The sequence below is a fragment of the Camponotus vicinus genome, unplaced genomic scaffold, assembly GCF_025532165.1.
Source record: "Camponotus vicinus isolate PSW18456_S1 unplaced genomic scaffold, iyCamVici1.0 SCAF_1, whole genome shotgun sequence".
NCBI lineage: Eukaryota > Metazoa > Arthropoda > Insecta > Hymenoptera > Formicidae > Camponotus > Camponotus vicinus.
In genome coordinates this window covers 28,657,269-28,673,533 of record NW_028141945.1, presented here as the reverse complement: position 1 = coordinate 28,673,533, position 16,265 = coordinate 28,657,269, and the positions used below count along the sequence as shown (strand labels likewise).

Below are 16,265 nucleotides of genomic sequence, written 5' to 3'. Positions count from 1 at the left end.
ATAAGTTCGGCAATAGAGTTATGAGCTTTTATCGAAACTAATAACAGCGAGTATGAGAAAATGTGAGTTTTAATAATATTATGCGGATATAATAAAGATAGAAATGCGGATATAATAAAGATAGAAATGTTACACTATTTTTCAATAAATTGTAGAAATAGAATATTTGATGTATCATTTTTGGGCATTCTCAGGTTAAAGAAGAAAGAGAAGTTCTTTGCCAAATAAAATAAGAAACAAAATAAAATAAGAAACAAATAAAATAAGAAACAAAATATTTTGTGTATATATCAAATATATAAAAATATACAATATTAATTAAAAGAACACTAATATTTTTAAATTAATTTTTTTGATAATATTTTACGGTCAATTTTTATGAGAATAATTGCGATGTGCAATTATAAATATAAGTTTATATATAAATATCTTTACATTTCTTCGAACAAATTCATTGTTTTACGATTTTAATGAGAAACAAAATAATTTCATTGTTCTGTATGTATAATTTCATTGTCTTGTATCATTAAGCATATAACGATAAATCTTCATAATAAGAACAATAAGATTGCGATAAAACAATGAGAATACTTTATACTCTTCTAGCTGTTTCGCTGGAACGGAAGAGTTTGCTTGGGTGCAAATTACGTGTCGAGCGATGAACGTTACGAAAGTATAGGAGGTAGAAGAATATGAAATTAGTGAGAACTCACTTGTAGCATGGGAATCGCCTTGACCTGTTCCTCCAGCTCCTTCATCCTTTCCAGAGATACCGCCATTTGTTCTCTGATATTCTATGTAATACATAAAAAAATAGTTTAGTTTAGTCATTACTATTATTTCTTTATTTTTCATTTTTATCAAACAAATTGCGCATTTTAATTAAAATTATTGATCTTTAATATTATTAACATATATTTATTTATTTATCTATAATAAAATATCTGAAATAAATTATTATTATTAATATTATTATTACTATTATTATTAAAAATCTCTAATTAAAAATTAATGAAAAAGAATAAAAACAGTTCATATATTATAATATACAAGCATCGTACAATGAAAAAATGAAATTATTACACGCAATTTTGCGCAAATATACAGATTTCCATTGTTTAAGTCTTAAATATTGCATATGCAGAAATTATTTCTTAGTAAATTTTATACCTGAAGTGCACCAGTGCTGAGATTTGAGTTGCCGCTTCCGACGCTGACGTTGTCGGAATCTGCCAACTGGGCCGCATTTTGCACCGATGCTGCCCCATTCATGCCATCTAGCGTAATAAAAATTATTTAAATTTGTGCCCTGTGCACACAAATAAGTTTCAACGAAAACTTAATTCTCGTTGAACTTACGCACTACCATCCGCGTTTGGCTCTTACTGCCCGTTTAAATTTAAGTTTATGTTTTAATATACAGAGCCTAATTTCTTATAGTTATTTAAAAATTATTTAACTTGTCATGAAAAATTAATCACCAAATATTTTGCAAAAAAGTGTCGCTGGCAAAATGCAACTGCGTTTAATATAAAACATTCACTTTAATCGATTCATTTAATTTTGCTCTTTATTAGATTTAAATTAAAAAAAAATTATTTAAAACAATTTCGTTCCATAAAAGATATATTTTTCGAAAATTGAAATCATTGATGAAATCACTGATGGAATCATTGATGAGATTTATTTATTATTGGAAAAAGTCAACCAAAGATTTTTGCGTCCCCTGAGAAATATTTGATTTTTTTTAGCTAATAATAATATTCTTTATAATGTTTATGAATATCTTTTTTATCATATCATTTTTTGTGACATAATCAACACCAAAAATAATTAATAACTTTTTTTCATGCTATGAATACATTCTTATGCAATACTCAATGATAGACTGTATTCACCTATGTTCGAGATGTTTTTTCATCAGTCGCTTTCGCAATTACATTACACAGCAAAGCGTTATCTAAAATAGAACAATAAAGGAATACGACAAATATAGCGGCGAATTTCTTCAAGATCGTAATATGTTATTTCGATTACTATTGCAAAATTTTCAGCACGCAAAAGATCGTGCTGTAATCTTAATTTTAATAATATGTGTATCTCGTTACAATTTTTTTTAACAAAATAATACAGTTTTAAAACTATAAATGATGAAAAAAAATAAAAGCTGATTAATTTAAAAAAAAAACAAATGTTAAAAAAAATATATTTTCTTATTAAGGCGGATTTTTGCTTTAATAGAATTTAAATGTTGAGTTTATTATTGTATGCAAAAATATCTAATATTAAAAAATAGAAAGTTTGCGATAAATGACAATTTTTTCGACACTTTCTTGCTAAGAAAAAAATTAATTTCTCTAAATTAATTAGAGAAATTTATTATTAGAAGGTCATAAAGTTACTGGACCTCGTATATACATTGCCATTAAAACACTTGAACCACGTTGGACGCTGAACATATGGATTAAATGAAATAAAAAGATTAAGTGTCAATTTTTAGTACTGTAAAAGTTTCATAGCAACAAATAGGAACAAACGTATTATCAATCGTGTGTCAATCACGAGACCGTGAGAAATTCATTATGAGAAAGAGATTTTGTTCTAAGCGCGAGAAAAATTAAAGATTATCCGTCTCTTTCATGTATTGATTGTGAGAGTTGTAGTCATTTGTAATATTCGATAGTCATATTCGTTTGTCAATTTTATAATAAATAATAAATCAACAAAAGTTTATTTGAAAAATTAAATTCTCGAATGATAGAACCTATCAAAATTTTTTTCTTCATTTTTATTCAAAAATATTTTATTTTGACTAAGTTGAAATCACAAATATGAAAAAAAACCAAATGTAAATAATAAAAGATATATAAAAGATGCAATTTGACAACTTTGACTTATATCGAAATTGAATTATATCGTGACATCGTGATAATGTAATGACAAAAAAAAAATAAAAATTCCTACTCCAGAACACTAACATTCCGATTTCGCAATGTCCCTGGCACTTCCATTTTTTGCTCGTTCACGTTTCAGACAGATGCACTTGTCAAATACGGAAAAAGGCATCACGCGTTCTTCGCGTAACAACGTGATCGGATATGAACGTATAAAGAAAAAAGAAAGAAAGAAAGAGAGATAGACTGATCTCCGAGGTCGTTCGAAGCAGTCGCGGGAATATCACTCGTTTGATAATGGGTTCTCCCAACTTGTTTGGACTTAGATAAAGTATCTGTTAATTACTTATGTCGCCGCTAGTGACGCTAATCGAAACGATAAACAATAGCGAATCACCTCGACGCATCGATCGCGAATTGTAAAATAAATGTATGTCGAAAAAAATAATGACGCAATCATTGAGAACACTGTTCTTTCACCTTTTTTAGAAATTAACGAGCGAAAAGTGTTGACACTGAAAACTGAAGAATAAATGTTGTAAAATAAAAACACAAAATTTCTCAAGAGCAAAAGATATGTATAATATATTTTCGTTTATTTTTAAAATAAACTCACGATATTTCTGCTTTGCTTTCATCTTGCAGAAGGGAAACCTCTTCATGATAAAATTTTTTACTCCCATTTTCACCGTTTATCGATTTTCAACTATCCTGTGGATCGATTATATTCACTCACGCGTTTTTCCCAATAGGGGTATAATTTTTATATCGAAAACGCTCGCGTTAATTTTCGCGCATCTAGTTAAACTTGTCGATTACACCTTACATATACGAATTCTATTGGAAGCATTAATGTACACTGGTACATATTAAAAATATTATTGTATACAAATTTATAATAGCATAAATAATTAAAACAATTAGATAATTAATTCTACAATTTATTATTATTCCTATTGTATATATAAAATTCATAGTATTAATTATCTTATTGTTTTAATTATTTATGCTATTATAAATTTGTATACAATAATCTTTTGTATACAACAATCTTTTGTATACAAATTTATAGTAGCACATAGACAGCCTTTAATGTGTATCACTATATTTAACCGAATTCATTGTTAGTTAGTTACTAACTTTACAATGTCGTATACTCCACGCTGGATTTTACATCAGATTTATTCTTCGATTTACCGGTTGATAACACATTTTGCGAGTAAATAAATTAAAATTAACGATTATTAAGATATCTTTTTTTATTGCTTAATAGTTTTATAATAAATATGCAGATCTATTACAATCAATAAAATTAACAAATACAGAAAAAATTCAATAATTTACTTGGCTACAGTAAGAAATAATTCTTTTTTAAAATAACGATCGTTTATTTTTTTAGAAGGAAATAACATTTATTCCCTGTTGTAGCCAAGTAAATTATCGAATTTTTTCTTTGTTTGCTAATTTTAAATTGCTTTATAGATTACGTTCGATCTACATTACGTTCGATTACTCGATTCTTTTAAAAAAAGATAACTTCGTCGTGATTTTTCGCTATACTTCGGTCTTTGTGAACATTATCAATATCGCAATTTTGTCTGATTTTCTATAATAATAAGGTTGATTAAAGCGTCGCAATAATTCTGCATCGCAAAATACGTTACACCGAAGATACGTATAATTCTACAAGACTAGTATGATTTTTATATATTTCTGATCTTTATATTTCAACGAATTGGGACAAGAGTAACATAATGCTTTATAGAAAAATAAAAAAAAGTTCGTTTTTGATATGTACTCGCGATAACTCGGTTACCGCTCTTGATCACGCGACGACAGTTTGGTTCTTCTTCTTCTTTTATGTATTTAATTAGCTTATGCAGATCTGATAAAGTCTAATCTGGCTAGCCATTAATAAGTGAAAATGAGTACGAAAAAGAATGAATGAAAAAATAAGAGATGATTTTTAGAGAGTCCTCTTAAGAAAAAGATAAAACTCAAAAATAAGATCCGGACAAAAAAACGCGCGTGACGTTAGAACACGTGCGACCCACGAATGGCAACGATCTTGCCGACAGTTTGCGTTTGACTGCTGGTGTGCCGTCAAGGCACAGCGAATGCTCCGACCGTTCGCGTTAAAGGTGAATGTGGAGGAGGGGAAGAAAGTCTCTCTTCCTTTTCGTGCCGGCTTTTTTTTGTTCGATGTTTCGCCGATTTGCTAATTGCGGAAAAAAAAACATTAATATCTTGCGCAGGCCTTCTCTCGCCGGCAAAGCTAAAGATGTTCGCTCTCATTATTGTGAAATATTTTTATCAAACTCTTTCTTTAAAAAGACAATCTTATATATGAGCAAAATATCAATCAATTGGCTATTATTGTAACAACTAATTTTATATTATAATTAAATAATTTAAAAGAAATTAAATTTTTAAATTAAATCAATTTTTTTATTTTGAATATATAGAAAAAAAAAGATGACCACCAAATATTATATTTTCGGTGAAATCGACTTTAATTAATAGAGAAATATGTCTGTAAATTTTACTCTATTATATCTTTTTGTTGGTCACAGATGTATAGATATTTGTATTGCTGTATAATTTCGCAGATTTTTTAATTTATGGTTAAATTATTTTAGCTGAGAGAGAGAGAGAGAGAGAGAAAAAAATTTTGCGGTTTTGCATTTCACAAGAACGAAAATTAATTATGTTTGTTGCGCTTAAAAGAAAGTTTCAGCAAAGAGGAAGCGAGTAGAGTTAATAATGCATAGAAAATTAATTACGTACCTATCGGAAAAGATTCTCATTCTGTATCTGAATTTTTTGTATATATTTTTTTTTGTACGCAATATTAATTGATATTACAATAATAGATATATAATACCAGCGCCAAAAATTACTTGATGCTCTGTTTCTTTAATAAAGACAAATTAGTATTATAAAGAAATAAATATAACTTTTATATTTTTAAAATATGATTATGTATGTTAAAATTAATATTATCTTTGCTCATATAAAAATCATATAACAATTATTAATAGCGAATTTGAATGACGAAATGCTGAACCAGTGCACATTTAAAGGCTCAAATACAAAGGACCCCGCACATTTTATATGAAAAAAGTTTCTTCGGTCAAATTAGCTGAAATTGAAATATGTTGTAGTTTAGGTGGTGCTGATCAAAAGTTTCCTGAGGCGAAAAGTCCAAAAATCAAAAATATAAGAGATACGATGATTTGAAGTGGGTGGTACTGAAGTTCAAAAAACGTCTGTTTTTGAATACATAGATTAAATTAATATATAAATGTTTGAAAAAAAATATTTATGTATAATGTGTGTCACTTCCACAATATTTAATGATTCTAAACTCTTTTTGTTATGCATGTCTGTTACTCAGAGATCAGGTACAGCGCGCGCGCGCGCGCACACCATACGCACGCACGCACGTACGCATGCACGCATATGTAACAGAAAGAATTTGGAATCATTAAATATTGTAGAAGTGACACACATTATATATAAATATTTTTTTTCAAACATTTATATATTAATTTAATCTATATATTAAAAAACAGACGTTTTTTAAACTTCAATACTACCCACTTCAAATCATCGTATATTTTATACTTTTGATTTTTGGACTTTTTGCCTCAGGAAACTTTTGATTAGCACCATCTAAACTACAACATATTTCAATTTCAGCCAATTTGACTGAAGCCACTTTTTTCATATAAAATGTGCGGGGTCCTTTGCAATATAACATAAGTAATTAAAATAATAAAATAATTAATTTTACAAATTATTGTTATTTAATACGAGTAACAATATAATAATAATATAAATAAAAAAATATAAATTATAAAATTAATTATCTTACTGTTTTAGTTGTGTAGGATATTGTAAATTTGTATAAGATAGTTTTTAATATGCACCAATGCGCATTAATGTATCCAATCAAATTCGTTATAATATTCATCAAATATCGATCGCTGACATACATAATTTGAATTAAAATTGTATATATATGTGTGCGACTGCTTTGATTAAGTAGCAATTCTGTAATGGAAAATCGGCAAATCAAATATAAATTGCCATTCACCGATAATTAATTAAACTATTTATCGCAATTATCATAATATATATAAATATGCACATCTTAATCCAATTCTAAATATGATAAATGATAATTATTCACGATTTACGTTATGACATACGACATATCACGCGCGGCGAAAAAATCTGCACTTATTTTTATTTATACCGCGCGACGTTCTTTCCGCAATTGCACAGTTGTTGGATTTATGTTGCTACTTTAATGATTTCGCGATCTTATTTTTGTTCGTTTCCAATGTACATGGAAATAGTTACGCGCATATTTAGCTCGACAGGTGCGAGCGACCATATGTGATCATTTTGCCTGGGCAAGGTTGCATAGCTAAAAACAATGATGCTGAAGTCACACTATACAAATGTTTAGTTAACTTAATCGTTCGAGACTAATGTATGCATATATAATTATAAAGTTTTTAATTGCATTAAAACTTCGTAAGAATTATTGCGCAGAACTGCGATTATTTTGAGAGCAGCGAAACTTCGACATTTCTCTGTTTATGACATTGGGTATATATATATATATATATATATATATATATATATATATATATAAGTGTATATTATATTATCATATATTATGTAAATATATTATCAAATATATCACAAATTTGAAATATATATATTATTTAACATACTTTCTTAACATATTATTTTAATCAAATGATTAATGATGAATATCGAAAATTATTCTAGAATTGAAATGTGTTGCATTAATAAAATATAGAAGTTTATGCTTTTAAATAGGAATTATTTTATTAACATTTGTAGAATTTAAGAAGAATGTTTAGGATAAACGTAAATAATGATATAATATGCGCGATATATATATATACATTATATATGCATATTTTGTATATATGTAAAATTATTGTGTATGTGTTACATATATCATATATAAAAATTTTCATATATAAAAACATCTATTCTGTATGTTTTTTTTAAATTTTATATTCCAGACTAAAATATTTTTAAATAAAAACATTTATTAATATGAAATTATAATAAATTTAATCTATTTTTTATATATTATATAAATTATATAACATTTATATTTTATATAATTTATTAAATTTATTATATGAATTATAATAAAAAAAAATGTTTTTATTTAAAAAAATGTTCTCTTTTATTAATATTGTTTGCCTTTACAAACATCACTATCATAAAGATTAAAAAAGAAACAAATATTTTTTACACAAATGCATTTACATAATCGATTATAATGCATAGCATAATGCATCACATATATCAGCAACAACATGAAGTCGGAGAGTGTCGTACATCAACACGATATATAACGGCAATACAATTGCAAGGTAACGCAGTTGCACCGCATGGAAACGCGGTACAATCGCCGGCCGTCGGTACAACGACCGGAAGCAGGTGGTTCCAGCCATGCACTGGCGACTCTTCCCCGTTGCGTTTCACAGCACGAGTCTCTGTATACGTATTATTTCTCTTGACGTGCCCGTGAGGAGAAACGATGGCTGGATATCTTTGAACCGCGATTTAATAGCGCGTAAAAGCCATAAGAGACCGCGGCGATGCAATGTGCAGTTAAAAGTATGTGCAGATATGTACATATTGCCTCATTTTCACGTGAAGTGATTTAATTGATGAGCAGTATCGAAGAAATTGCTCTTATTTACAAAATGACATAATTGGCATAATATTATCTATTGTTAGTCTTGTTGTCTTATTATTGTGCTTTGTTAATATATGTTTAATTGCATTTTTTGAGTATATTAACCTTCTGAAGATAGTAATATATGTATCTTATCTGGAAATACATACATCGCTCCTTCTTGCCTTTCATAAATTTGTAATTTATTATTATTATATTTCTCGTATAATCCCTTTTAATTATTATAAAAATTTTCTTTTTTGCTTTGAAATATACAATGTTTTAGAAATAGATGGTCAAACTTTAAGAACATATTCACATTCACTGTAGGGATGAAAAAAATCATATGCGATCCGGTCATATGTGCGAACGTGGATCCGAAAATATTTCGTTTCCAAATTATAAACATCTTTTATTTACAATGAACTTTAGTAAAAAAATATATAATTTTATTTAAAAAATTAGTAATTTTTCCTTTTACATCAATATATCCTTCGCATTGTTTTATGAATTGTTAAAGAGGTTCAAAAATTTTTGGAATATTTCGTCATACGGTGCGACAGTTTCGGAATATTTCTACAGTAATAACAAGAGCATCATAAATAAGAGTCTTATTTGTCTAATCTTTTTATGTATGTATTATCAAATATAAATATAAGATATATATATATATATATATATATATATATATATATCTGTGTGCGTGTGCGTGTGTGCATGCGTGCGTGCGTGTGTAGATATTTTAATTCGTAATGGATGTATAGTGAAAAGGATAATACAATAAGAAAAACATAAGTATAAAAGTGAAACTATTTTGAGATATCATCATTAAAAAATTCTAATAACAATTCACTTTCAGAAAAGTGAAACGTGTATCAATATAACATATTAATATAAGATTATTATTTATAAGCTTTTAACAAAACAATAAAGAAACAAAAATTGAAAACTAACTTTAATCTTTAATAAGTTTAAAATTTTAGGATACATATACAAGAATTTAATTTAAATAATTAATAAATCACAACCTGTTAGTTTAGAAATATTAAAATAATATTAAGTGATGAAATTTATCTCTTTGTTTAAATGGTACACTTTTCTACATGAATATAGAACATCTAATTAAGATTAATTAGTAAAATAAGATACAAGTCATTTCCGTTTTCGACACATTTCTGTTGTTAGCAGTGTACTGCCGGTCGCACGATAAGTCGAGAAACGAGAGTAAAAATGAGCTAGAGCTCATCTTGCTGACACATGAGAGAAGAGCTCTTCCTTTTGTGATAAAGAACACTCTCGAAACCGTGAGAAATGGATGCGATTGTTGTCTTTTGAAATACAATTGACTCAGGAAACAGTTTTGTTAATCGGTAAAAGAGTGAAATGCGTGCGAAGTGAGTGTCACTTTTGAGATTAGCAAGTGAGAGTGTGGCGGATGCCGAAATAAAAGATTGTAATCACCATCTCATTTCTTAATCATTCGTGAACGCGATTTAACTGTCGATAAATGACACTTCCTGCTGTTGTATTCACCTTCAAGGAATATTTTCTCTTTTTCATTACATTTTTAATGACACATTTATGCTATTTTAATTTTCAAAATATTTGTTTTTAATGGTTTCTTTGTTATGCCTAAAAATAGAATAAAATTTTGTTATAATAATTAACATTACATAAATTATATACACGGAGAAAATTTTATATCAAAGATTACTATAATGTGATAGTAGCTGCGGACCATCGAGAATTTATAAGCTATAGTCATTATTTTAAAAACAAGAAAGCAACGTAATTTTTACACTTTCTCATAATAGAAATTATTATGTTTTAAAGCAAAACTTGCTGGATAAAAGTTAGTATTGGAAAAAAAATAAAAATTATATACAAAGTCAATTTTTACTGTATACTATAGTAAAAAATAACTCTTCCCACCTTAGAATATGGCTTGAGTGTCGGTTTAACAAAAATTACTTTACTTATGTGATAAAAAACAATGTTGCCATAGTAAAAGTTACGTCAAAATCATGTACTAGTTGTTAAGAAATCGGAGAGAAGAGGAAAGCGATAGGTGTCGCCTGCAAGAATAAGCCGAAACACGCAGAAGCTTGTTTTATCATACAGTGTACACTTCTGGCTGCAGTTACCGCGTGTCGCATTCAATCGTTAACTCGATAACGTATGCGTTTTGTTGAGCTTTGTTTAACGCTTATTTTATTGTCTTTCTTATTCGTTATAGAAGAATAAAAGAAAGTGGTGTGAATGAAAATGCTGTGAAGATAAACGAAAAAGAAAGCGTAAGTATCTCTTCGATAAGTCGATTTGCAATCTTTATTATTATATTACATATTTATTTATCGTTTTCTATCTATTATTTTTCTGTTAATGTATCTCATCTATTTATAATTAATATCTCTGAGTGCTGTTAAATTAATTAATAAAGTGTATGGGAAAAATAGCTTTACAGCACATATAATAGTTTGATCATATTTAAGAGATCTTACACTGATAAAAAAATCGATGATAAAATTGACTATAATTGCATGGTAAAAAATTATAGTTAGGATACTCATTTTTATAGTAAATTTTACTATAATACTGGTAATATAAACTATATACGCATGGTACCGAGAAACAATGAAACTTTTTACTATAATTTATAATAATTTCAAATATCATATAAGTAAAAAATGAAAGAAAGGAATGATACATATAATTTTACTATTCATATAGTCATTGTAACATTAATAATGGTAAATATTACTATATTATTATCTTTCGTTTAAATATTAATATAGTAGTAATAAATGAAAAAAATTATAATAACAGCTATATCTAAATAGTACGTGGAACCTGATGAATAGCACATTTAACAACATAAAACTTATTATTTGAAATGATTGTATGTAGCACATGTTTCTTCGCTTGCCGTTACGCGGTGCACTACTCTTAACTTTTCTCGTATTCAATATTTAGCATAAAATGTATATAAAGGACTAATGTTAAACACGTAAGATCTAAAGTATATTTTTTTCCTCTTAGCAGTAGTGCGAGAAAGAGGATGCTACTCACACGCAGGTTCTCGGATTGTATGCATGTGAGCATCTTCTTTCTGACATATCACTGTTTATCAGTTTAACTTCAAACTGAATTTAAAATAATTTATTTAATAATCTGGATTCCTTGTTAGTATTCAGAATATTAAACAGATTATTTGAATAAAACGAATATTAAACAATAATAATACTAAATCTGCTCGTGTGTTGCAAAGCAATAATAAAAAAAATATAAAAATTAAAAATTCTAGGGCCAATAATACGAGCTAATTAATAAGGTCTAAATAACATAAATACAAATAATCATAAATTCGTTTAATTGAATAATAACAAAAACGTTTCGACTTTACTTAGTCTTCTTCAGTAAGAAATATAACAAAATCAGCGAAGTGAAATGATCCGTATTAATTGACAAATGTTTTTCGTATGTCGCATAGAAAGAAAGAAATCATAAGTATAAATTTAGTCAAAATGTAAAATGTGAAAAAAACAATTATTAGATTATTAGATTATTGAATTATTTGAAATTATAGACGGAGATTAGATTATTTGAAATTATAGACGGAAAAAAACTTTTAAACGTCTTGGTGCTGTGTATATTAAAAATCTGTAATATACGTAACATGTATTACAGATTTTCAGTACTGATAGTAAATTTCGGAACACTACGTATACCATAACCACATGGTTACATGAAATGGATATTATGATTTTACGAACTATATTTTCATGTTATATTAACTATATTTTTTATAGTAAAATGCACTATTATATATGCTTGACGCCTTAAGATACTATAAATTATAGTGAAATTATGATAATTTCAACTATAATTTTTTATCAGTGTAGATATAAGATTCAATTATAAATACTTACAGATACATTTTGTATCTGTCTTTAATAAATTTTTATTAGATTAAATAAAATTGTATATTATTTATTGTGTCCGTTCAATAATGAATGAAATATTATTAATTATAAGTAAAATTAATAAGAAAAGCAAAAAAGAAAAATCCGGAAAAAAGTAATAAAAGAAAGAATAAAAAATATATTTATCGAAGTTGAGATTTAGTATTATAATGTTTTACAATAATACATAATAAAGATTACAATTTAGCACCTACGAATTTTTACTATGGCAAATAATGAAACATGTTATGTAAGTGTTAGTTTAAAATTTTACTATGTTGTACTGTAATTTATTCTATAAAGTCATGATGGTCCACCGATCATACAAAAAATAGTAAAATGTGATATAAAATTGTATTACATATTAATATAAAATTTTCTCCGTGTAGCTAACTGTATAAATTATATAGCTAACTGTAGTATAAAATCTATTTCAGATTTTTATATAAATTTTCTTGCATTAAGATGTCAAATAAATGTAAAATTTAAAAATCATCGCACAAATTACTACGAATCGAATATTTGTTTTCTAAGGTAAGATAAGCTCTTTTTAAGTCATTTAAGAAAAATAATTACACGGAGAAAACGATATGGTTACCAAATGCATAATTATGGTTAGATGCAACCATAAAAAATTGTAATATTTGGTACAGCAATATGTATGGTTGTCACATCCACATTGATTTAGTCATGTTGTCTATAGTTGAGATTACTACACTGTATATTATAATTGGAGCAACCATAGAGAATTGATGCCGCTTGCACTTCATGTAGCTTTCGGAACCATATAATAGAACGTTGCTTTTATGCGAATTAGGTGTGATACAAATGAAAATAACTATCATACGAATGTGGAGTGATTGGAATATACATGTGCAGCTATCTAGGAACCACTTGAAAAAGTTCTAAGAAATATAAGATATGAGTGCCTCAACCATGCTTATATATTTTAAGTAGTAAAAAAATATTTGAAAAATGTTTGAAAATCATTTTCAAAGATATTTTAAAAATATTAAAATAATTGGTTAAGTCCTTTTTTTATTCATTAAAAAACATTTACTTTATTCATGTCAAATAAATATTTATTTAACGTTTATTAAATATTTATTTTATTAATATTTTATTAATAAAATATTAATAAAATAAATATTTAATAAGTGTTAAATAAATATTTATTTTACATAAACATTAAAACGAACGTACTTTTAATGAATAAAAAGAAATTGACTTAATCAATTGTTTTAATATTTCTAAAATCTTTGAGAATAATTTTCAAAAATTTTTCAAATTCATTTTCTTTTGTCATTTGGGATACTATAAGCATAGTTGATGCACTCATATATCATATTTCTTAGAACTTTTTGAAGTGATTCCTAGATAGCTGTACATGTATACATACATTTTGCTACTTGGGATATATTCCTTCACTGTTCATGCATGATAATAATAAAACTCAGAAATCAAAATTGTACTTTAGCACTGTTTTATGTGTGGTTTGTCGAGGACGCCGTGGTATGTTGTGCGTGCCGAATCTGGCATTACTATGCTATTGTGTCAATGCAAGTCGACCGACCACTCGGCCAACGCATGATAAGTACTGTCAACGCTGGCACGATGATGCGACAACATCTTGCGCTTTAGCAGCACCTATGATATGGTTGTCACAACTACACACTCTCAGCTACGGAGAAGTTGTGGAGACAACTATGTGTATTTAGTACAGCAAACACAATAAATGTTGAGACACAAAACAATATGGATGCCCCAACAATCCGTACGGCAATATTTTAATTTTAATTGTATCAACCTTAGCCGTTTTCTCCGTGTAGAAGAAATAATAATTTTAAACAGATATTCGAATAAAATTAAGTTTGTGAAATAAAATTAATTATAGGCAAACGATACACTTGATACTTGAAAAAGGTTAAATCATGAATTTATAATATTTAACTAATATTTAAATGTTCCTTATAACAGTTAATATTAATAATAAAAATTGTTTATTAGTTGTGAATGCGTTTTTTATAAATAAAATAAAAACAAGAGTATTGCGTATTCAGTTCGTAACTCTTGTTTTGTCGAGAGAGATCGTATCTTTTACAATTTCCATAAAATGATATATTATTAAAAAAAAAAAAATAGGGAACTTTTTGTACCCTAAAAATTGGGCTATTTTCAAACCGCTGAAACTGGTCAAAAAATCATCGTAGACAAAAAAATAAAAAAGTATTTTGAAGCTTGAAATTTCAATTTTAACGAGCAGTTGATGGTTTTTAAAAATTTTTTTATCTTCTTTATTTTGCGCTTTAAAAAGTTTTAAAAATTTTAAGGAACTAAACACTGTTTAGTTCCTTAAAATTATGTGAAATTATGAAATTATGAAATTATGAAAAAAAAATTTTTCTTGAGAAATTCAATTAAAATTTCATAAACTACAACATTTTGCCTATAAAACGCTTTTTTTTAAATGTCCCTACGATTTCCTTTTACCGAATAATACGATTTTAAAAATAAACCAGTACTTTTTAGATATAATGTCGATACTTGGCGAAAAATCATCGTAGACAAAAAATAAAAAAAAGCATGTTGAAGTTTGAAATTTCAACTTTAACGCGCTATTGTCAGTTTTTTATCTTCCTTGTTCTGTGCTTTAACAAAGAACATTGTTTTTTGTTCCTTAAAATTACGTATATTTGACACTCTGCAATTCGATAAAAAAATTTTTCTCAAAAATTTCAACTCAAATTCCATAAACATTTTTTCTACAAAACGCTTTTTTTTTTTAATTTTCCTACGATTTTTTTTTGACCGAGCTACATGACTTCAAAACCAACATTCTTTTTGGTTTCGAAGCGGCGCGTACTTAAAGTTAAAACTTCAAGCTTTAAAAGGCTTTTTTAATTTTTTATTTACGGTGATTTTTCGACGAGTTTCAGTAGTTTGAAAATAGTCCAATTTTTAGAGTACAAAAAGTGTTCCCTATTTTTTTTGAATGGTATATTTCAAATTTCAATTCGACAAGGAAATATTCAATACGTTCGTTATACGGCGATAAGTACGTTCACTTTAATTTGCATTGTGAAGGATATAATGTATGGAAGAGATAAATACAGCGAATCGCTCATTTATTAACTTTACTTTTCTGCAACTAATTATAGCTGCAAGATGTACATACATTTTTGATCAACGAGATGTTGTTATTATCCGTATAGAAGGGCTTTCGATATAATTAATTTTTATAAAGTCAACTTGTGTGTGTGTATATATATATACAGGATGTCCCATTTAACTTGAGACATCGAAGTAACTCGAAACCATGGCGATTTCGGTGAGAATGTTTTAAACAAAAGTTGTATGGTTTTAAGGGGGCCATAAGATGGTGTCATTGATTTGACCTTGAAAAGTCGTTTGAAGATCACGTGAAGGTCACCTCCAACTTTTTAAATGGGACTCCCTATATACTTTTGCATATTCTTATAGCTTGCCGCGAGAGCTTTCCAAAACACTATAATTAAGTTAGTTTTCATTAAGTACTTTCCGAGTTATGAGACTTGAAATAATTTCTTAATTTTACATAAACCATAAAATATCTAGTAAAATATTTATTTTTCGATTACCTTACCTTAATACTTTTATGTACAAAATAATGAGAGTAATCAATTGGTGTAAAGA

The 16,265-nt window shown here is 27.3% G+C and overlaps 1 protein-coding gene across 4 annotated transcripts in view; it reads right to left on the bottom strand.

Annotated features, from left to right (window-relative positions):
• The window catches only part of Kank (KN motif and ankyrin repeat domain-containing protein 2 kank), an 86,545-nt gene that overhangs the window by 9,339 nt on the left and 60,941 nt on the right, over positions 1 to 16,265 (bottom strand). For 2 of the 4 annotated variants that reach the window (XM_083100624.1, XM_083100705.1), the window contains exons 5-6: positions 1,171 to 1,277; positions 714 to 794 (exon numbers count right to left, since the gene is read on the bottom strand). In XM_083100624.1, the coding sequence (XP_082956750.1) occupies positions 714 to 794; positions 1,171 to 1,277 (188 nt within the window). Of the gene's footprint in view, positions 1 to 713; positions 795 to 1,170; positions 1,278 to 2,978; positions 3,122 to 3,510; positions 3,715 to 16,265 lie in introns of those variants that run through there. The other 2 variants (XM_083100876.1, XM_083100792.1) reach the window with 2 other exon arrangements.